Source organism: Bubalus kerabau, chromosome 17 (genome assembly GCF_029407905.1).
Source record: "Bubalus kerabau isolate K-KA32 ecotype Philippines breed swamp buffalo chromosome 17, PCC_UOA_SB_1v2, whole genome shotgun sequence".
NCBI classification, from domain to species: Eukaryota; Metazoa; Chordata; class Mammalia; order Artiodactyla; family Bovidae; genus Bubalus; species Bubalus kerabau.
The window spans coordinates 49,899,647-49,923,209 of NC_073640.1; the positions used below are offsets into that span (position 1 = coordinate 49,899,647).

The 23,563-nt window shown below is 44.5% G+C and overlaps 2 protein-coding genes and 1 long non-coding RNA gene across 3 annotated transcripts in view; 1 reads left to right on the forward strand and 2 right to left on the reverse strand.

Annotated features, from left to right (window-relative positions):
• Positions 1–58: 58 nt before the first annotated feature.
• THAP8 (THAP domain containing 8) lies at positions 59–14,523 on the reverse strand. Its single transcript, XM_055551867.1, has 4 exons — positions 14,341–14,523; positions 2,800–2,992; positions 2,325–2,681; positions 59–648 (listed from the first exon to the last, which is right to left on the reverse strand). The coding sequence occupies exons 1-4, from the start codon at positions 14,421–14,423 to the stop codon at positions 508–510; spliced, it is 774 nt and encodes a 257-aa protein (XP_055407842.1). The 5' UTR covers positions 14,424–14,523; the 3' UTR covers positions 59–507.
• LOC129631088 (uncharacterized) lies at positions 12,279–14,237 on the reverse strand. Its single transcript, XR_008703881.1, has 3 exons — positions 13,943–14,237; positions 13,512–13,640; positions 12,279–13,302 (listed from the first exon to the last, which is right to left on the reverse strand). It is a non-coding gene; the product is annotated as an uncharacterized LOC129631088 (long non-coding RNA).
• A 374-nt stretch (positions 14,524–14,897) lies between the features above and the next one.
• Positions 14,898–23,563, forward strand: part of WDR62 (WD repeat domain 62) — a 47,416-nt gene continuing 38,750 nt past the window's right edge. Inside the window, exon 1 of the mRNA XM_055551865.1 lies at positions 14,898–15,302. Coding sequence (XP_055407840.1) covers positions 15,126–15,302 — 177 coding nt within the window. The 5' untranslated portion in view covers positions 14,898–15,125. The remainder of the gene's footprint in view (positions 15,303–23,563) is intronic.

A 23,563-nucleotide genomic window follows, 5' to 3' on the forward strand; every position in this document is an offset into this window, starting at 1 on the left:
CAAACCCCGTCTCGCTGCAGCCCATTATATTTTCATTCAGTCTTTATAGCACTTATCACAGTCTGAAATTATATTGTTTATTAGTTCACTATTTCATCTTCTACTCAAGCAGAATTGGAGCACCATGAGGACAGGACTTTTGTCAGCTGTGTTCACTGCTGTATCCCCAGCTTGGCGCCAGGCTTGGGAAAGGGTGTGAGGGGCTCTTCAGCACCAGTTACAACTCTCCCCAAGCAAACAATGCTTGTCCTGCTCTGAGAATATTTTACTGACCACAAAGATTGAAGGTGGGTTTGGGACCTGGTACCCAGGGTCATCACTACTGACAGAGGTCTTGGGCCCAGGTCGGCCCTAAAGTTCAAGGGGTTCCTAGGAGGAGGTGGTGGGAGCCAGGCCTTTGAGGGAGGCAGTGCTATGCCCCAGGCATGCGGGCCAGGCCTGTGTGTGATTTGTCTCTCTTCCTCTTGTCTTTTGTCATCCTTCCCACGACATTATCTGTCCTGGTCCTTATGCACTGGGAGTCTGAGTGTCCAGGAGCTCAGGCTTGGCGTCCAGCGTGGGAGATGCAGGACCATGGGCAAGGACCACAGCAATGTCAGGCCCTCCACAGATGATGGTGAAGGCTTGGGATTCCTCAGGTCGAGGGAGCTGGGCCATCCCAGGGAAAGTAGTAGTAGAGATGGAGGACACAGGGAAGTAAGAGGAGGGGAGGAGGGGAGGAAGAAGTGCGGGCAGGGGGAGAAACCATGAGGAACAGGGAGGTTGAGAGGGGAAGGGGTGTCAGGAGACAGACAGACACATGGGCAGAGAGAGAGGTGAGAAAAAGAGAGACATTCAGGAGGGAATGAGGCGGTATGGGAAAACAGGGACAGAGATGAGGGGGGACAGAGGCATGGAGAGACAGATATGGGGGGGTGGGAGAAATGCAGGGACAGAGAGACAGGGACATGGGTATGGGGGATAGACAAAGAGGCAGATGAAGAGACACGGGGAAATGGGGAGATATATGGGATGATAGAGAGATTGGGGGCAGAGGGCAGAAAGACAAAGATGAATGTGGGAGAGAGAAGAAGAGATTGAGAAACAGGGATGGAAGAGGGGCAGGGGAGGCAGAGAGAGACACACCATCAGCCCAGGGGCCCTGGCAGGCTCCATGAAGAGCCTCAGGCCTGAGTCTGAGTTCTGTGCTTGTCCCTCTCCCCTCCCCCACCAGCATGTCCATCTGGTGCATGGCTGGTTCAGGCCAATCTCAAACAGAGCCTCCAGGGACGGCCACTGCAGCTCCAGCTGACTGCTACCATCTGGGGATATGAACCCAGTCCTGCTAGATCTGCTGAGCCTTCGGGAAAGGCCAGAAAATATGTTAAAGCATTACTGAGGCCAAATGAATGGTATCTGTGGGCCAGGTCCACCCCACTGGCTGTCAGGTGAGGACACCTCAGCTACAGAGGCACCTCAGGGGCTTTCGGAAACTCCTCCCCACCTCCCTTTTCCAAGCAGGAACAAGAGCCCCGGGACCTCAAGTTTGCCCCTGGGGTTTTAAGCAGGAAAAAGTCCCGGCCAATTTTTAATTTTTAAAAACATGATCCTTTCCACTTCCCACCCCAGAAAATTCCCAGCAGTAAAATACAGGGGCAAAGGGCCTTAGATAGGGTCTGGGAAACTCTAGTATAGAGCTGCAAACCCAAGCTCTATGGGGGCCATGCCCAGAGGTCTCCAACAGAAGTGCACAGGCCTCCTCTGGGGCAGGACAGCTGAGTTTGGATCCCGACTCTGCAATTCACTGGCTGCCTGGCTTTGGGCAAGTTACACTGTACTTCAGTTTTTCATATGGGAAATAGGGACTGTCAACATCAAGGTGAAGCGGGTTTTCATTAAGTTATTAACTGTGTCTAAAAGAGAGTATGTGTGTATGCTAAGTTGCTTCAGTCCTGTCCAACTGTGCGACCCCATGGACTGCAGCCTGCTAGGCTGCGTTGGCCATGGGATTCTCCAGGCAAGAATGGAATGTGTTGCTGTCCCCTCCTCCAGGGGATCTTCCTGACCCAGGGATCCAACCCACATCTGTTACTTCTCCTGCATTGGCAGGCAGGTTCTTTACCTCTAGTGCCACTTGGGAAACCCCCTAGAAGAGAATAGGGGTGCTTAAGTATTATTAATAAAGGGAGCAGCCACTACTCAGCTCCCACCCATAGTTGCTTAGCATTGCCAGATTGATTTTTTTCACCGCAGCAATTTGGAAACCTGGGTGAAATGTTGTGACTTTTCAACTCTGGACTCTAGACGGAAACACTGGGGCTGTGTGAGCCAGGCGGGGCACTCACCGCACACAGCCGGCCCCAGTGCGCCCGCGCCTGCAGCTGCCGCGCCAGCTGTTCGAGGGCCCGCAGCCGCGCCTGGTGCCGCTCGTGGCGCCGCTGGAGCCTCCGCACCCGCCGCTGCAGCGCGCCCAGCGCCGCGCCCAGCCCGGCCCTGGGGTGCTGGGCCGATGCTCCAGGGCGCGGCCCCGCGGGCGACGGCTGAAGCGACAGGGGCGTCAGGAACACGGTGGCTGGAGCCTCTGGGGCCCCGGAGGCTGGCCCCAGCACCAAGAGCTGTACAGGTCCAGGGGCCAAGGATGGGGTCGCCTGCAGAGGCGGAGGCACGACGGGTTTCTCAGTGCTTCGGGAACTCGGCTGCCTCTGGAAGACAAAGCGCGGGGGGGGGTGGGGGGGACATTAGGGCCAAATTCCAAGGGAAAATTCCTCAGGCGGGGAGGGCTGGGGATCCGATTCCAGCTCCAGAGCTTCCCCAGCTCACCTGGGCGGGCGGCACTCGGGAGAAGATGGAGGGCACGGCGTCGGGTCGCAGGTAGCGCACGCCCCAGCGCCACTGGAAGCAAGAGGGGGCGAAGTGCTCGCTGCATAAGTGTTGGTGGCAGCTGGGCACCCAGTGCTCACGGCCCATGTGCCTCAGCCAGGCCTGCAGCCGGGGGCCATCCTTCAGCGGGAACCTGCCAGGGGAGCGAGGTCAGCGATGTCAGGGGTCCAACCCCTGCCCCAAGGCAACCGCCAGCATAGGCACACCCAGAGAGCCTTGAGTGCCAAACCTCTGCCTCCCCACCAGGTGGGGTGTGTGTGTGTGTGTGTGTGTGTGTGTGTGTGTGTGTGTGTGTGTGTTAGTCGCTCTGTCCTGTCCGACTCTTTGCAACCCCATGGACTGTAGCCTACCAGGCTCCTCTGTCCATGGGATTCTACAGGCAAGAATACTGGAGTGGGTAGGCATCTCTGGATCTTCCCCACCCAGAGATGGAACCTGGGTTTCCAGATTCTTTACCATCTGAATCACTAGGGAAGGCTACCTCTGCCTCTACCCATATCTAATTTTTTGGCTCCATCTTGTGGTTCAGCTGGTAAAGAATCCGCCTGCAATGTGGCAGACCTGAGTTCAATCCCTGGGTTGGGAAGATTCCTTGGAAAAGGGAAAGGCTACCCACTGCACTATTCTGGCCTGAAGAATTCCATGGACTATATATAGTTCATGAGGTCACAGAGTCTAAGAGACACAACTAAGCGACTTTCACTTTCATCTTTTAAACACCCAGCATCAGCCCACCTCTCCCACAATCTGTTGTCTATCCCCCAAAGCCTCCAATCTCCTTCCTGGTCTCTCTTCCATGGCCACTATCCCCTCCCCACTCATCTGTTCCTCCACAGGAACCTAAGGGAGCAGTTAATAAAATTGGACAAATCTAGAATGTGGGAGATCCTATATTCATGGGGCTAAGGGTGGGGCTATAGATTAAAGGGGATTTAAGAAACATCAACACAAAGGCAGATCTGGGCTTCCTCTGCAACCAATCATTCTGTAAAAAGACATTTTAATCCAGTTGGGGGAAACTGAACATGAACTGGTTATTAGATAATTGTAAGAAGTTAATTTTGCTAGGTGTGATCATTCCACTGATTTAAGCTTCTAAAATAGTCATCTGTTGGAAAAATATTCTGAAATATTTATGAATAAAAGGCTGGAATTTACTTTAAAATACTGCATTAAAGATGTACGTGGGAGGAAAGTGGAAGAAAAAGATTAGTGAAATGTTGACTACTGGTGTAACTGAGTGATAGATACATGAGGATTCATTTAAACAACACTGTTTTTTGTGTATGCTTGAAAACATGTCAAAAAGTTTTTAAACAACAAAAAATTAACTCATTAAAAAATGGGCAAAGGGCTTGAATAGACTCGAAAGAAGATACAAATGGCAGCAGCATATGAAAAGATGTTCAACATCATTTATCATTAGGAAAATGCCAATCGAAACCACAAGCTATTGCCTCATAACCATTAGAATGACTACTATATTAAAAAAAAAACAACAACAAGTATTTACAAGGATATGCAGAATCTGGAACCCTGTGTGGTGTTGGTGGGAATGTAAAGTGGAGAAGCCTCTATGAAAAGTAGTATGGTAGTTCCTCAAAAAACTGAAAACAGTATTACCATATGATCCAAATCTCACTTCTGGATATAGACCCTCCCCCCAAAATAAACTTCAAAGCAGGGTCTCAAAGAGATATTTGTACACTCAAGTTCATAACAACATTATTTACAATAGCCAGGAGGTGGAAGAAACCCAAGGGTCCATCAACAAATGAATGTATTAACAAAAGGTGGAATATATATATATACACACACACACATATACATACACAATATATATATATATATATATATACACAATACACACACATACACAATGAAATATTACTCAGCTTTAAAAAAGAAAGAAATTCCAGGACTTTCCTGGCAGTCCAGTGGTTAAGACTCTATGCTTCCACTGCATGGGGCATGGGTTCTATCTCTAGTCAGGGAACTAAGATCCCACTTGCTGGGGAGTGCAGCCAAAAAAAAAAGAAGGAAAGAAATTCTGACACATTCTATATAACATAGATGAACCTTGAGTACATTATGGTAAGTGAAATAAACCAGTCACAAAAAAAAAGTCCTAATACTGTATGATTCCATGACACTTTCTAGAACCAACATCAAAAAAGATGTCCTTTTCATCATAGGGGAATGGAATGCAAAAGTAGGAAGTCAAGAGATACCTGGAGTAACAGGCAAGTTTGACTTTGGAGTACAAAATGAAGCAGGGCAAAGGCTAACAGAGTTTTGCCAAGAGAACACACTGGTCATAGCAAACACCCTCTTCTAACAACACAAGAGATGACTCTAGACATGGACATCACCAGATGGTCAATACTGAAATCAGTCTGATTATATTCTTTGCAGCTGAAGATGGAAAAGCTCTATACAGTCAGCAAAAACAAGACCGGGAGCTGACTGTGGCTCAGATCGTGAGCCCCTGATTGCAAAATTAAGACTTAAATGAAGAAAGAAGGGAGAACTACTAGGCCATTCCAGTATGACCTAAATCAAATCCCTAATGATTATTTGGGCTTCCCTGATAGCTCAGTTGGTAAAGAATCCACCTGCAATGCAGGAGACCCTGGTTGGATTCCTAGGTTGGGAAGATCTGCTGGAGAAGGGATAGGCTACCCACTCCAATATTGCCCATTGAGTCAGTGATGCCATCCACCATCTCATTCTCTGTCGTCCCCTTCTCTTCCTGCCCTCAATCTTTCCCAGCATCAGGGTCTTTTCAAATGAGTCAGCTCTTCGCATCAGGTGGCCAACATATTGGAGTTTCAGCTTCAGCATCAGTCCTTCCAATGAACACCCGGGACTGATCTCCTTTAGGATGGACTGATTGGATCTCCTTGTAGTCCAAGGGACTCTCAAGAGTCTTCTCCAACACCACAGTTCAAAAGCATCAATTCTTCGGCACTCAGCTTTCTTTATAGTCCAGTTCTCACATCTATACGTGTCCACTGGAAGAACCATAGCCTTGACTAGACAGACCTTTGTTGGCATCATTAAGCTCTGGCCAGCTGATCCCATGGCAGCTGCCAGAAATTGTGAGGTTTAAAATAAAAGGTTTATTTTAAGCTGCTAAATGTTATGAAGCATTAGATAACTAATAGTTATCCACATCCCCCCTTCACAAAGTCTTCCACCAGGTGACATTATTTACTTAGTATTTTTCTTAAAACTGAGCAATTTTATAAGTTAGAGGAGAAATATCATATGACATCCCTTATATGTGGAATCTAAAAAGAAATGATACAAAATGAACTTACTCACAAAACAGAAAGAGAATGAACTTATGGTTGCCTGTACACACTGCTATATTTAAAATGGATAACCAACAAGAATCTACTGCATAGCACAGGGAACTCTGCTCAACGTTATGTGGCAGCCTGAATGGGAGGGGAGTTTGGGGGAGGATGGATACATGGATAGGTATGGCTGAGTCCCTTAGCTGTTCACCTGAGACAATCACAACATTGTTAACTGGTGACACCCCAATACAAAATAACAAGTTTTTTAAAAATTGACCAACGTCAAGTATTAAACAAAGATACCTAAAAGAGAAGCTTTTAGGTATCTTTAAATCACAATGGAAAATCAGTCTCAATTCCATAAATAGGAGTTAACCATAAAAACACCTGGATATCTTAACAGACTGAGGGCTATAAGGTCTGTACCCTCTTTGTTAAAAAGGAAGAGCAAGGAGTGTTAGAAAGTAGGGGACAGTACCATCCGTAGGAGACAAGATAAATAAACTCAAACACGTGCACACAAAAGAACACTATGAGCTCTAAAATAAGTTGGAGACACTGTATGAACTGACATGCTATTTTTAGGCATATATTCTGTGAAAAAAATGTTTCAAATGGAGTACACCAGCTTTCATAATTGTGGTAGGCTAATAATAGTCCCACAAAAGACATCCTTGTCCCAATCCTGGACGCTGTGAATACCGTACTTCATGACAAAAGATGTGATTAAGGATCCCGAGATGGGGAAATTATCGGAGATCATCCGGGTTGGTCCTCCATGCAATCAAAAGTTTGTTTTTTGTTTTTAATTTTTTGGCATACCACATGGCATGTGGGATCTTAGTTCCCTGACCAGGGATCGAACCCCTGTCCCCTGTAGTGGAAGCACAGAGTCTTAACCACTGGACTGCCAGGGAAGTCCCGCAAGTATTCTTCTAAGAGGGAAGTGAAAGAATATATTATTACCACAGACAAAAGAGGAGAAGGCAATGTCACCACAGAGGCAGAGACTGGGGTGATGTGGCCACAAGCCAAGAAATGCCTGCAGATACCAGAAACTGGAAGACTGAGAAACAGATTTTCTCCTAGAGCCTCCTGGGGAATGCAACCCTGCTGACACCTTGATTTTGGCCCAGTAAAACCAATCTGGATTGTGAGAGCATAATTCCTATTGTTTTTAGCCACCAGCAGTTTGAAACAGCAGCCACAGGAAACTAACCAACATATACTGTATTTGTATAAAGAAACACTGGGAAAGCCACATAAGAAGTTAAAGAGGCCACCTGTGGGGAGGAGGTGGATGGGATGGACAGAGATTGGTGGTGGGGTGCAGAGCAAGACTCCTCGGGCAAAAGGTAGACAGTGGTGGGCAGCTGGTCAACGAGGACTGAGAGCTGACTCAGAGGGGAGTGATGGCAGCCAAAGAGAAGAACCCCAGGGCACAGAGCCAGGAACTCCGGCTGCTGCACTTCCCTCAGCCTCCATCTGAGATCCAGCTGCTCTCACCAGCCACATTCTGCCTAGACATGAAATAACCCTGTAATAGCACGACCCACCTGCTCCTGGGCAGAGACTGCCAAAGGATTATTCCATATCCACTCTCTGCTTCTTCCTTACTAACAAACTCCAACTTTTTTGAGGCATAATGTGCCCTGTTAAATGACGGTTTCCTGGGTTCCTTTGCCATAGTGGGGCCATGCAATTAAGTCCTGGAGAATGAATATTTCCATGTTGGGTGAGACATCTGAGATGGTACCTTAAATGTGGAAGCAACCTCAAATGGAATCAGAAGCAGCTCAAGGGGCAAAGGAGGAAAGGAATATCATTAAAAAACCCCTTCCTAATTTGGTCTTATTTTTATTCTCTTTTGTTCTCTCTAGATAGCAACATCTATAATAGGAAATGTCCCTCTCTAAAAATCTACCTTAAGTGGACAGCCAATCTTTTTTTATACATAGAAATATTTTAGTCTTGTTAGCCATTCTATCTAGAGCACTGCTAGTTCTTTTTTACCTTACTAACATAATTCAAAATGTCATCAGGGTGGTTAAAGGCCTATGAAAAAAAGACTACATTTCCCAGCATCCTTTGCAGTTGCAATGCCCAATGACGAAGAATCATTGGGTGGGATTTCTGGGAAGGCTTTGTGAAGTGGACCAGCTTGGTTTAGAGTTGAGTCCCTTTTACTCTTCCTCCTTTCTCTTTTCTCCCTACCAGAAATGGTAGGGCATGATGGTTGGGGCACATGGCAGCTGGAGGATGGATATGAAATACAGGACCTTCATCCCTGATGACTATGGAGCTGCCACATCAGTGCAGTTTGCCAACCTACGTACTTGCTTTGTATGAGAGAAAAACAAACCTTGCGTAGACTGAATTATTGTTCAAAACATTTGCTACCATTCCCCACACAGAGACACATTTCCACTCCACTGACCTAACGCTTGCTATAGGCTTGTGAAAGCAGTTAAAGTGACATTGGCCACTTCAAAGTACACAAGTTACCAGGAGCCATTGGGTGACTTCTCCCCACTTTCTCTTTTCCCCTCTCCCACAAGATCAGCAACATTCCACCTAGGGGCAGCTCCTCCAGCCTGAGCCCCTAATTAAGATACAGTAGAGAAGTGCAATGGCACCCCACTCCAGTACTCTTGCCTGGAAAATCCATGGACGGAGGAGCCTGGTAGGCTGCAGTCCATGGGGTCGCTAAGAGTCGGGCATGACTAAGCGACTTCACTTTCACTTTTTACTTTCATGCATTGGAGAAGGAAATGGCAACCCACTCCAGTGTTCTTGCCTGGAGAATCCCAGGGACGGGGGAGTCTAGTGGGCTGCTATCTATGGGGTCGCACAGAGTTGGACACGACTGAAGCACCTTAGCAGCAGCAGCAAAGTGCCATCAATGGCCTGCCAAGGACATTAGTCTGAGTGAGAAATAAACCTTTGTTGCGGTAAGCTATTGAGTTTCAGTGAGTTTGTTACTGTAGCATAACTTAGCCAGATTGATTCCTACAGACCCCATAATTTGGTTAAGCCACTACTATTTCAGGACTTTGTTAACTGCCAGACAGCTGCAATTCATACCTGATAGACACCCCATAGACACCCACCCCCATGAGATGACTGTCATTTGTTCCTGTGTGCTGATAGGGTCTAAAACACAACTAATGAAATGTTTCCTTTGGCACCCTGGCAGGAATTTCAAATTATTTTCCAGTACTTTGCTCATTGTTTCACTTTGTTCCTTCTAGCATCCATGCCCTCTGGAATCTACTTTGGAGCCTACTTCTCATCAAACTCTTAGCTAAATGGCTTCTGCAAGAGTGATTCAGGGTTGGGCCTTGAGGTGGGAATGGGTCAGCCATTGTGAGGAACAGCCTGGCAGCCATTGGTGGAGATTTCAACAACACAGATGTGAACTGATTTTTTTTTTCCCCCCATATCAAGTGGCTTGTTCAATCCCCAAGCAGGGGTTGAACCCGGGCCCTTGGCAGTGAAAGCATGGAGTCCTAACCAGTGGACCACCAGGGAATTCCCTGGAGTGATTTTTATATGGTCACCTGGCTGCTGTGTACAGTCATTATTGTTCTCATTATTATGTGTGACAAGCTTGGAACAGTACCTGGCCTACAGAAAGTGCTCTCTAAATAAGTTATTACTGTTGTTGCTGTAAGGGACGCAAGAGTGGAAGCAGGGAGACCAGCAAGCAACTATAACAGCATCTCATTAAGAGACAATGACAGGGACTTCCCTGGTGGTCCAATGGTTGAAACTTTGCCTTCTAATCCAAGGGGCTTGTGTGTGATCCCTGGTCAGGGAGCTGAGCTAAGATCCCACATGCCTGTGGTCAAAAAACAAAACAGAAACAATATTGTAACAAATTCAATAAAGATTTTACAATGGTCCACATTAAAAAAAAAAATCTTAAAAGAGAAAGACAGCTTGGACTGCACTGCGATAGCAGAGGTGATAAGAAGTAGTCAGACTGGGAACGTGGTGGTTTTTTTTCCTTTCTTTATTTCCTAATAGTTTAGTGAGGATTATATCATCAGCATTTGTAACTGTATTTCCAAAGAGTTAGGGGTTTTGTTGTGATTGTTGCAGGATGGGGAGTGTCAGAGGGTAGAGTTAAAGCATGGATTAGTTGTATAGACTGTGGGCTGGAAGAAGCATAAGCTGGAATCAAGATTGCCGGGAGAAACATCAATAACCTGAGATATGTAGATGACACCACCCTTATGGCAGAAAGTGAAGAGGAACTAAAGAGCCTCTTGATGAAAGTGAAAGAGGAGAGTAAAAAGAGTTGGCTTAAAGCTCAACATTCAGAAAACTAAGATCATGGCATCTGGTCCCATCACTTCATGGGAAACAGATGGGGAAACAGTGGAAACTGTGTCAGACTATTTTTTTGGGCTGCAAAATCACTGCAGATGGTGACTGTGGCCATGAAATTAAAAGACGCCTATTCCTTGGAAGGAAAGTTATGACCAACCTAGGTAGCATATTAAAAAGCAGAGACATTACTTTGCCAACAAAGGTCCGTCAAGTCAAGGCTATGGTTTTTCCAGTGGTCATGTATGGATGTGAGAGTTGGACTGTGAAGAAAGCTGAGCGCTGAAGAATTGATGCTTTTGAACTGTGGTGTTGGAGAAGACTCTTGAGAGTCCCTTGGACTGCAAGGAGATCCAACCAGTCCATTCTGAAGGAGATCAGTCCTGGGTGTTCATTGGAAGGACTCATGCTGAAGCTGAAACTCCAATACTTTGGCTACCTCATGCGAAGAGTTGACTCATTGGAAAAGACCCTGATGCTGGGAGGGATTGGGGGCACGAGGAGAAGGGGACGACAGAGGATGAGATGGCTGGATGGCATCACCGACTCGATGGACATGAGCTTGGGTAAACTCTGGAAGTTGGTGATGGACTGGGAGGCCTGGCGTGCTGTGATTCATGGGGTCGCAAAGAGTCGGACACAACTGAGCGACTGAACTGAACTGAACTGGGGGCAGTGGTGCTGAAGAAAAGAGGATCAATTTGTGTCCTCAGTTCGTCAATGACTGACCCTGCACCTTTCCATGAGCTCTGTCAGGGCAGGAACAAGATGTGTCAGTGTCTCTTGTGTCCAGCAGGGGCTCGCTTACTACAGGAGACACTCAAAGTTGCTGAATTAATAAATGGTGTCAAGTGGCACCAGTGGTAAAGAGCCCACCCGCCAATGCACAAGACATAAGAGACGTGGCTTGGGCCCTGGGTCAGGAAGATCCTCTGGAGGAGGGCACACAGCCCACTCCAGTATTCTTGCCTGAAGAAGCCCATGGACAGAGGAGCCTGGCAGGCTACAGTCCATAAGGTCACAAGAGTCTGACACAACTGAAGCAATTTAGCACGCATATGCATGTCAGAGTGATACATTTTAAAAAGCAAGTGGGTTCAGGATGGGGAACACATGTATACCTGTGGCGGATTCATTTTGATATTTGGCAAAACTAATACAATTATGTAAAGTTTAAAAATAAAATAAAATTAAAAAAAAAATAAAAAGCAAGTCTGGACATATTTATTGATTCAGTTCCAAAGACCACTCTACTCTCCTCCTACCCTGAAACAGGGTCCCTCAAAGGATAGCTGGGATGCAGAGTTCTGGGTTTCCTGGGAAGCTCATATGAGACACATTCACCTAATTAACCCAAAAAATATTTACTGAGCACCCACTATGTGCCAGGCACTGTTCGAGGTGATAGAGACACAACAGGGAATAAGACAGACAAAAATCCCTGCCTTCAAGAAGCTGACATTTTAATGGAGGAGACAATAAACGGATATATTTGGTTGCCCAAAAAGTTTGTTGGGCTTTTTCTATATAATCTTGTGGAAAAACCCAAATGAACTTTTTGGCCAACCCAATATTAAACATGTGGTATGCCAGATAGTGTTAAGGTTAAAGGGAAAAATAAAGCAGGAAGTGAGTAAAGAAAATATGTACGTACTGGAAGAGGGTTATCATTTTACAGAGTAGTGGTCATAAAGGGAAGAACTTTCTGTGCAAAGGCCCTGGGGCAACAAAGTGCCTGGCATGCTAGAGGAACATCAAACGGGCAGTGACACTGGCATGGAGTAAGGGCCAGGAGAGAGGAGATAAGGCCAGACAGTGGGGATCCAGGGCCTGTAGGGCTTCGTAGGCCTGCCTTCTGCCTGCTCCAGCCTCACCTTCTTGTCTTTTATACAGTCAGGTGGGAGCCAGGGGAGGCATCTAAGCCCTGATCTGACTCAGGGGGTTACCAGTCCCCTGTGACTGCATGTGGAAAACAGACTGTGGGAGCAGCTTGTCAAATGGAGAGCCTACTAAAATAGTGCAGTCAGGAGGTGGCCAATGCCAGGGTGGGGGCAAAGATGGGGGACAGAAGTGGTCAATTCTGGATAGACTTTAAAGGAAGAGCCTGGACTTCCCTGGTGGTCCAGTGGTTAAGAATCCACTTGCCAATGCAGAGGACATGGGTTCAACACCTGGTCCAGGAAGATTCCACATGCTTCAGAGCAACTAAGCCTGTGGACCACAATTACTGAGCCCACTCATGAAACTACTAAAGCCCCCACACCCTGGTGCCCGTGCTCTGCAACAAAAGAAGCCACCACAATGAGAAGCCTGGGTACCACAACTAGAGAGTCGCCCCCACTCACCTCAAGTAGAGAAAGCCTGTGTGCAGCAATGAAGGCCCAGTGCAGCCAAAAATAAATTAAAAAAAATTTTTTAAAAAGGGAATGCCAACAGGATTTGCTGATGGACCAGATGAGGAACGTGTCCTGGCCCATTTAGACTAAGGCCACCAGGTACAAACCTGGAGTCTAATAAAGTCAGGTTTATTTACCGTGGCAATAAGTGAACTGCACACCAGAGGTACTGTGGGGAATTTCATCAAACAGAGGAAAATAATTATTATCGGGGTTTGCATGCTAAGTCGCTTCAGTCATGTCCAACTCTGTGACGCTATGGACTGTAGCCTGCCAGCCTCCTCTGTCCATGGGATTCTCCAGGCAAGAATACGGGAGTGGACTGCTGTGCCCTCCTCCAGGGGATCTTCCTGACCCAGGTCTCTTACATATCCTGCATCGACAGCTGGGTTCTTTACCACTAGCGCCACCTGGGAAGCATCATTATTGGGGTTTGGGGGATGGATAAAGTTTAGATGAAATGTAAGCAAAACAGTGTTTGGATAAGATCAAAGCAGAGCAGAACTGTGAGTAAATGGATCAATATCAGACCTGGATTGCAAAGTGGGCCCAGGGTCTGTCTCCTTGGAAGCAATTAAGTTTGGATAGATGTGAACTACTGTGTCCAGAAACCCCTTACCTGAAGCTCTGAACCTGGACTGTAAATCAAGGGTGCTTCTCTGTGTCACAGCGACCTAACTTCTCCAGGCCTTAAGTAAGATGTTTCATTCCTACTGATGTAATTTCAAACAGCAAAGTTCGTGATAGCCTATGATTTTAGAGAACAAAGCTTCCTAGTAAAAAAGCAGTAGTCGCTTAAAAAGGGAAGTTTTGCTACTTCACATCTGCAGCACATCCCTGAGAAAATTTTTTTATTAACTCTTCAGCCAGCTTTTCCCATCTCTGTTATCCCACCTAAACAAATTAGAAGGCAGGTTTTTGGGGGTTTGTTTTGTTTTAAAAATTCAAGCTAAGTTTTACTTTCTCAGGTGTGAGAAAAAAGTAAAGTTGGTTCTAAGCATTTCTAGCCTGAAAGTAAAGGATGGAAAGCTATTAGATAGGAAAGCTTACGGGAAGTTCTGGGAGAGTCAGGAGGTCGGTTTCGGATGTTTTGAGTTTGAGATGCCTCAAGTTCGTGGGGATGGCGAGTGGGCAACTGTAAGCTCTTTCTGAGCCTGGACCAACCTCACTCCTCTACATAGCCCTCGCCTTCCTCCGTCCGCCCCACTCACTACCTGCAGTTAATCGTCTATCCCTGCTGTATCATACTTTTGCACGTTTACATGTACCGTGTTTACTGCAACTGAAACGCGGGGAACACGGTCCCTTCAGGCAGCTAACCCTGCTTCCAAATACCTGCAACCTGGACCGGAAGCCCCGCGCCGCTGCGTTTATCCTCGGGCCCCGCCCCACATTGCCCCGCCCGTGGCCCCGCCTCCCTCTAAGCCCCGCCCCTCGCTTGCGCTCACTTGTAGAAGCTCACCGGGCGGTTGTCCGCGCCCAGCTGGCCCGCAGTGTTGGAGCAGTTCGGAGCCAGGCAGTACTTGGGCATGGCTGTCCAGCCCAGCTGGGTTTTGCCCGGTCTGCAGCCGCACTTTGATCCTCACCAGGCGCCGTCGAACCCCGCCCCACCCGCGCGCCTACCGCCTGCCTCACGTGACGGCCCTTGGGTCCTCGTCACATGCGGAGAGAAGGAAAGCTGCGCCTGCGTATTACGCGCTAGAAGGCGTTGCCACATCACGTGGCAAATGGATAAAGCAAAGCCGGCTCTGAGCCGCCGGGACTTCATCACGTGTTGGGCAAGAGGTGGCGTCAAGACCTTTCTGAGTCTGCGCCAACTCTTCAGTCTTTTTTCAGCTCCACCCTAGTTTACATCCGGGTGACTGCTACTGCGAGGATAGTCGGCCTGGGGTGGAGGTAGGGGGCTTTGGCATTAGCCTCGTAAAAGTTCAAAACTGAAATTCAGTGAATGATGAAAACACAGACGGGATTAAAAAAAAACTCCACAACGCTCGATTAGACAACTAGCTAAGAAGCCGTGGCTCCACCCAGCCAGACCCCGCCCCCCCCCGCTCCGCCTCTTAGCCCTCATTGGTCAAAAGCGCCTCCGGTAACCCTGAGATTGGCCAGACCAGCAGCCCCCCGCGCCCAATGGGCGGTGGCGCCGGCTTTCCCGCGGCCGTTCGCTATTCAAGTGGACCGTGGCGGCTGGGGCGGTTGAGAAGTGTAACGGTCGCCGGGCTCCGACGCGACGATGGCGGCCTTGGGGCCCGGAGGCTACGCGCGGAATGATACAGTTGAGAAGCTGCCATCAGTCATGGCGGGAGTTCCGGCGCGGAGGGCCCAGTCTTCTCCGCCCCCGGCTCCACCGCTTTGCCTCCGGCGGCGGACGCGACTCCCGGCGGCTCCCGAGGACACGGTGCAGAATCGGGTGAGGAGTTGCTTGCCTTGTCCATCTCAGTTCCAGGTTCCCTGCTCTTCCTTGGTCCCACCCTTAGATCTTTGGCCCCGCCTATCAGCCCCCGGCTGGTACCCCTCTGGCTGCTCTATGGCCTGCCTTGTCCCTAAGCCCCGCCCCTAGGTGAGGCTCCTCCCACTTCCTCGTCTCCTCCTCTCTCGGGTACTGCCCATCACCCCTAGTCCCACCTCTCAACCCCTGGCCCCTCCCTCAGTCTTTAAAATTTTTTTTATTGAATGATCATTGCTTTACAGAATTTTGTTTTCTGTCAAACCTCAACATGAATCAGCCATAGGTATACATATATTCCCTCCCTTTTGAACCTACCTCCCATCTCCTGCCCCATCCCACCCAACTAGGTTGATACAGAGCCCCTGTTTGAGTTTCCTGAGCCATACAGCAAATTCCCATTGGTTATCTATTTTACATATGGTAATGTAAGTTTCCATGTTACTCTTTCCATACATCTCACCCTCTCCTCCCCTCTCCCCATGTCTGTAAGTCTGTTCTCTATGTCTGTTTCTCCATTGCTGCCCTGTAAATAAATTCTTCAGTACCATTTTTCTAGATTATATATATATGCTTTAGAATATGATATTTATCGTTCTCTTACTGACTTACTTCACTCTGTATAATAGGTTCTAGGTTCATCCACCTCATCAGAACTGACTCAAATGTGTTCATTTTTATGGCTGAGTAATATTCTATTGTGTATATGTACTGCTACTACTTTATCCATTCATCTGTCGATGGACGTCTAGGTTGCTTCCCTGTTCTAGCTATTGTAAATAGTGCTGCAGTGAACAATGGGATACATGTGTCTTTTTCAATTTTGGTTTCCTCAGGGTATATCCCTAGGAGTGGGATTGCTGGGTCATATGGTGGTTTTATTCCTAGTATTTTAAGGAATTTTCATACCATCTTCCCACCAACAATGCAAGAGCATTCCCTTTTCTCCACACCGACTCCAGCATTTATTGTTCATAGGCTTTTTGATGATGGCCATTCTGACCCATGTGAGGTAATATCTCATTGTAGTTTTGATTTGCATTTCTCTAATAATGAGCGATATTGAGCATCTTTTCATGTGTTTGTTAGCCATGTGTATGTCTTCTTTGGAGAAATGTCTGTTTAGGTCTTTTTTCCACTTTTTGATTGGGTTGTTTGTTTTTCTGGCATTGAGTTGTATGAGCGGCTTGTATATTTTGGAAGTTAATCCTTTGTCAGTTGTTTCATAGCTATTATTCTCTCCCATTGTGAGGGTTGTCTTTTCACCTTGCTTATGGTTTCCTTTGCTGTGCAAAAACTTTTAAGTTTAATCAGGTCCCACTTGTTTACTTTTGTTTTTATTTCCGTTACTCTAGGAGGTGGGTCATAGAGGATCTTGCTTTGATTTATGTCATCGAGTGTTCTGCCTATGTTTTCCTCTAAGAGCTTTATAGTTTCTGGTCTTACATTTAGGTCTTTAATCCGTTTTGAGTTTATCTTTGTTTATGGTGTTACACATACCATACACAAGTGTTGGTATGTGTTCTAATTTCATTCTTTTACATGTAGCTGTCCAGCTTTCCCAGCACCATTTATTGAAGAGGCTGTCTTTGCCCCATTGTATATTCTTGCCTCCTTTGTCACAAATAAGGTACTCATAGGTGCATGGGTTTATTTCTGGGCTTTGTATCTTGCTCTATTGGTCTATATTTCTGTTTTTATGCTAGTACCATACTGTCTTTTTTTTTTTTTTTCCATACTGTCTTGATGACTGTAGCTTTGTAGTATAATCTGAAGTCAGGGAGGTTGATTTCCTCCAGCTCCATTCTTCTTTCTCAAGACTGCTTTGGCTATTCGGAGTCTTTTGTGTTTCCATATAAATTGTGAAATTTTTTGTTCTAGTTCTGTGAAAAATGCCATTGGTAATTTGATAGGGATCACACTGAATCTGTAGATTGCATTTGGTAGTATAGTCATTTTCACAATATTGATGCTTCCTACCCAGGAACATGTAATATCTCTCCATCTGTTTATGTCATCTTTGATTTCTTTCATTAGTGTCTTATAATTTTTTGTGTACAGTTCTTTTGTCTCCTTAGGTAAGTTTATTCCTAGATATTTAATTCTTTTTGTTGCAGTGATGAATGGGATTGATTCCTTAATTTCTCTTTCTGATTTTTCATTGTTAGTATATAGAAATGCAAATGATTTCTGTGTATTGATTTTGTGTCCTGCAGCTTTGCTAAATTCACTGATTAGCTCTAGTAATTTTCTGATAGTATCTTTAGGATTTTCTATGTGCAGTATCATATCATCTGCAAACAGTGAGAACTTTACTTCTTTTCTGTTCTGGATTCCTTTTATTTCTTTTTCTTCTCTGATTGCTGTAGCTAGGACTTCCAGAACTATGTTGAATAATAGTGGTGGAAGTGGACACCCTTGTCTTGTTCCTGATCTTAGGCCAAATGCTTTCAGTTTTTCACCATTGAGAATAATGTTTGCTGTAGGCTTATCATATATGGGCTTTACTGTATTGAGGTAGGTTCCTTCTATGCCCATTTTTTGAAGAGTTCTAATCATAAATGGGTGCTGAATTTTGTCAGAGGCTTTTTCTGCATCTATTGAGATTATCATATGGTTTTTGTCTTTCAATTTGTTAATATAGTGTATCACATTGATTTGCATATATTGAAGAATCCTTGCCTTCCTGGAATCAAATCAACAACTTGATCATGGTGTTTGAGCTTTTTGACATGTTGCTGAATTCTGTTTGCTAAAATTTTGTTGAGGATTTTTGCGTCTATGTTCATCAGTGATATTGGCCTGTAGTTTTCCTTTTTGGTGTAGTCTTTGTCTGGTTTTGGTATCAGGGTGATGGTGGCCTCGTAGAATGAGTTTGGAAGTGTCTCTTCCTCTGCAATTTTCTGAAAGAGTTTTAGAAGGATAGGTATTAGCTCTTCTCTAAATGTTTGATAGAATTCTCCTGTGACGCCATCTGGTCCTGGGCTTTTGTTTTTGGGGAGATTTTTGATCACAGGTTCAATTTCAGTGCCTGTAATTGTGTTGTTCATAATTTCTTTTTTGTTGTTGCTGTTCACAATTTCTATTTCTTCCTGGTTCAATCTTGGAAGATTGAACTTTTCTAAGAATCTGTCCATTTCTTCCAGGTTATCCATTTTATTGCCATATACTAATAGTCTCTTATACTCCTTTGTATTTCTGCATTGTCTTTTGTAACCTCTCCTTTTTCATTTATGATTTTGTTGATTTGATTCTTCTCTCTTTTTCTCTTGATGAGTCTGGCTAAGGCCTGTCAATTTTGTTTATTTTCCCAAAGAACCGGCTTTTAGTTTCATTAATCTTTATTATTGTTTCTTTCATTTCTTTTTCATTTATTTCTGCTTGGATCTTAATGATTTCTTTCTTTCTACTAATTTGGTTTTTTTTTGTTGTTGTTGTTGTTTGTTGTTCTTTTTCCAGTTTTAGGTGTAAAGTTAGGTTGTCTATTTAATGTTTTTCTTGTTTCTTGAGGTAGGATTGTATTGCTATAAACTTCCCTCTTAGAACTGCTTTCACTGCATCCCATAGGTTTTGAGTTGTCGTGTTTTCATTTTTATTTTTTTTAGAAATTTTTTTATTTCCCTTTTGATTTCTTCAGTAACCTCTTGGTTATTTAGAAACGTGTTGTTCTCCATGTGTTTGTGTTTCTTACAGTTTTTTTCTTGTAATTGATATCTAGTCTCAGCACTGTGATCAGAGAAGATACTTAATATGATTTTAATTTTCTTAAATTTACTGAGATTTGATTTGTGACCCAAGATGTGGGTGGACCTATCCTGGAGAATGTTCCATGTACACTTGAGAAGATGGATGGAATGTCCTGCATTTGGATGGAATGTCCTGAAGATATCAATGAGATCTGTCTCATCTAATGTATCATTTAAGACTTGTGTTTCTTTATTAATTTTCTGTTTTGATAATCTGTCCATTGGTGTGAATGGGGTATTAAAGTCTTCTACTATTATTATGTTGCTGTCAATTTCTCCTTTTATGTCTGTTAGTGTTTGTCTTAAGTATTGAGGTGCTCCTTTGTTGGGTGCATAGATATTTACAATTGTTACGTCTTCCTCTTGGATTTATCCTTTGATCATAATGTAGTGTCCTTCCTTATCTCTTGTAATCTTCTTTATTTTAAGGTCTATTTTACCTGAGGATTGCTACTCCAACTTTCTTTTGCTTCCATGCAAAATATATTTGCATGGAATATATTTTTGCATCCTCTCAATTTCAGTCTATATGTGTCTTTAAGTCTGAAGTGGGTTTCTTGTGGACAGCATATATATGGGTCTTGTTTTTGTATCCCTTCAGCCAGTCTATGTCTTTTGGTTGGAGCATTTATTCCTTTTACATTTAAAGTAATTATTGATATATATGTTTCTATTGCCATTTTCTTAATTGTTTGAGGTTGATTTTGTGGATCTTTTTTCTTCTCTTGTATTTCATGACTACATAAGTCCCTTTAACATTTGTTGTAAAGCTGATTTGGTGGTACTGAATTCTCTTAACTTTTGCTTGTTCAAAAAGCTTTTTATTTCTCCATTGATTTTGAATGAGATCCTTGCTGCATACTGTAATCTTGGTTGTAGATTTTTCCCTTTCAATACTTTAAATATATCCTGCCATTCCCTTCTGGCCTTCAGAGTTTCTGCTGAAAGATTAGCTGTTAAGTGTATGGGGTTTCCCTTGTATGTTACTTGTTGCTTTTCTCTTGGTGCATTTAATATTTTTTCTTTGTGTTTAGTGTTTGTTAGTTTGATTAGTATGTGTCTTGGCATGTTTCCCGTTGGGTTTATCCTGTATGGGACTCTGTGCCTCTTGGACTTGATTGTTTCCTTTTCCATTTTGGGGAAATTTTCAGCTATAATCTCTTCAAAAATTTTCTCATACCCTTTCTTTTTCTCTAGTTCTTCTGAGATCCCTATAATTAAAATGTTGGTGCATTTGATATTGTCCCAGAAGTCTCTGAAACTATCCTCAGTTCTTTTCATTCTTTTTACTTTATTCTGCTCTTCGGAAGTTATTTTTACCGTTTTATCTTCCAGCTCACTGATTCATCCTTCTGCTTCAGATATTCTGCTATTGATTCCTTCTAGAGTATTTTTAATTTCAGTAATTGTGTTGTTTGTCTCTCTATGTTTATTCTTTATTTCTTCTCAATCTTTGTTAATTGATTCTTAAATTTTCACCATTTTGTTTTCAAGGTTTTTGATCATCTTTACTATCATTATTCTGAATTCTTTTTCAGGTAGTTTGCCTATTTCCTCTTCATTTATTTGGACCTCTGTGTTTCTAGTTTGTTCCTTCATTTGTGTAGTATTTCTTTGCCTTTTCATTATTTTATTTTAACTTACTGTGCTTGAGGTCTCCTTTTCCCAGGCTTCAAGGTTGAATTCTTTCTTCCTTTTGGTTTCTGCCCTCCTAAGGTTGGTCCAGTGGTTTGTGTAAGCTTTGTATAGGGTGAGATTTGTACTGAGTTTTTGTTTGTTTTTCTTCTGTTGGGCAAGGCTGAGTGAGGTGGTAATCCTGTCTGCTGATAATTGGGTTTGTATTTGTTTTGTTTGTTGTTTAGATGAGGCATCCTGCACAGGATGCTACTGGTGGTTGGGTGATGCCAGGTCTTGTATTCAAGTGGCTTCCTTTGTGTGAGTTCTCACTATTTGATACACCCTAGGGTTAGTTCTCTGGTTGTCTAGGGTCTTAGAGTCAGTGCTTCCACTCCAAAGGCTCAGGGCTTGATCTCTAGTCAGGAATGAAAATTCCACAAGTGGTTTGTTATAGCATTAAGTGAGATTGAAACAAATATCCAAAAACAAGAAACCAAAGATGAACCCCAGACAAATGGCAGTTACAAAATCAGGCAAATAATAATAAAATAACAGAATATACACATATACATATATACCCATGAGCAAAGTGAAAACAGTCCAACAAAAATACGGTAGATTGATCCAGCGAACAAGGTGAATCAAAAATTATATTTACCAGTTAAGAACAAAACTAACTAAAGCACAAACCGGAAAACAAAACTAAAGCAAGGTGTCAGGTGGGGAATAAAGCAATGAAAAAAAAACTAACACATACATTGAGAGAAAAGAAAAGAAAGAATAGATATGCAGAGTTAAATAGAGGTAGATGAAGAAGATTTATATACATTAAAGATTAACTGCAAGGGGAAAAGAACAGTAGGAAAGGCAAACAAAGGCGCCCAAGCCTTTGGATCATTCCAGGGTTCCTACCTGACTTTATCCTTTGGAACGCATTATAGTTTTGCTAGTCACCTCCTAGTCCTGCTTTCCTGCTTGTCTCCTCAGTCACCTTTAGAAGTCTCTCTGGGCGCTTACACTTTTGTTGACCTCATCCCCCGCTGGGTCTTTAGGGTCCCTACCAGGGTTCAGTCCCCAGTGCTACTTGTTCCAACTCTCCCTGGGCTCTAGCCTGCCTTCCCTCATCCCCCCTTCTCTTTCCTTTCCCTTACCACGGTGGGATGCTTATTCCATACTGCCGCCTTAAATTATGGAGAGGATGTGAGTAATATTTAGAATCTCAGCAGCACTGCGGGGGGAGGGGCATGGGTATAGACCAGTTCTCTAAATCCTGAGATGCAAAACTTTAGAGTTAGGTAGAAGAAATTCCAATAGTACAGCAGCAACTTTTAAAATATATTTATTTGTTTTTATTTATTTTGACTGTGCCCATTCTTCATTGCTGTGTTGCAGATTTTCTGTAGTTGTGGCAAGGGGCGGGGGCTACTCGTGGTGCACAGGCTTCTCACTGTGGTGGCTTCTCTTATTGTATAGCACAGGCTCTACAGGGCAGGCTCAATAGCTGTGGAGCAGGGGCTTAATTGCCCCAAGAAATACGGAATCTTCCCAAACCAGGGATGGAACCTGTGTCCGCTGCATTCGCAGGGAGATTCTTAACCACTGGATCACCAGGAAAGTCCACACAGCAGCAGTTTAAAAAATTATTCTCCAACTTGCAGAGCTGCAAAGTCTGTTTTTATAAACTGGTGGTAACAATAGCCATGGTGTTGCAGGGAGATGAAAGGAATTGTGAATATGCCAGATAAAGGGTCGATACGCAATACCTGCGGGTGGATCTTGTTCCTGCTCCATGGCTTCCTGGCTGCAAGTTGCTGGGCGTGTGCCTGCTCCTCACCTCTCTGGCCACACTTCCCTTATCCTTCCTCTCACAAAGGTCCTGTCACACTGGCCTGCTTTCTGTTTTCTTGAGACTCCAAGCTCTTTTCTGCCTCTTAGCCTTTGTGTATGGTGAGTCCTCTTGGCTTTTTGCTGCAGTCTACCTGACTGGCACCTATTCTTCGAATCTCAGCCTGAATATCTCTACCCTGAAAGGCCTTCTTTTTTTAATTCCTCTGAGAGGCCTTCTTGAACCCCAGTCTAAAGCGGTCGCCCACCTCAGTCTCTCACCCAGCACCTTATACTTCATAGCTTTTCTCTCTTATGTTTCTGAAAGTGCCTTGTGAGCTCTAAAGAATATGAAGGAGAGGAATAACAACCAGTTTCAGAGAGGTGGTACATGCGTGCTAAGTCACCTCAGTCGTGTCCAACTCTTTGTGACCCTGTGGACTGGCTCCTCTGTCCATGGCATTGTCCAGGCAAGAATATTGGAGTGGGTTGCCATTTCCTTCTCCAGGGGATCTTCCCAAGCCAGGGATCGAACCCACATCTGTTAGTCTCTTCACCGGCAGGCAGGTTCTTTACCATTAGCGCCAGAGAGGTGGTATAGGAAGGTGGTTAGGAGCACCACCTCTGGACCCAGACTGCCTGGGTTTTAACCTGAATTCTTTAACCTGAATTCTTCTTTTTTTCTTGAACTTTTCTGTGCCTCAGTTTCCTCATCTGTAAAATGAGGATAATAATATAAATGTTCCCTTATAGGGTATTTGTGAGGATTAAGTAAGCTCACGCATCTTAAGTACTTAGAAAAACATTTGGCACATTGCAAGTACTCTGTTGCTATTAGTTACTACTGCTGTGATTATGTATTTTGGGTGACTGATGTCATGTATTTTTCCTGTGTGGTGGTGCAGAGTCCATCCAGCTTGCAAAAGACCTGGCCTAAAAATGACCAGCTATGCTCATGCCCAGTAATGCTGATTAACAGATTAAAAAAACAACATGAGTTCCATTGCCTGGGTTAGTCCTGCTAACTTCCCTTCTAGG

Bases quoted from the DNA above. Each gene is read 5' to 3' on its own strand.
- THAP8 (XM_055551867.1), bottom strand. From the start codon at position 14,423: ATGCCCAAGTACTGCCTGGCTCCGAACTGCTCCAACACTGCGGGCCAG. The intron at 2,993-14,340 runs GTGAGCGCAAGC...CTCCCCTGGCAG, and splicing joins CGCCCGGTGAGCTTCTACAA to GTTCCCGCTGAAGGATGGCC. The intron at 649-2,324 runs GTGAGTGCCCCG...GGGATGGCCCAG, and splicing joins ACTGGGGCCGGCTGTGTGCG to CTCCCTCGACCTGAGGAATC.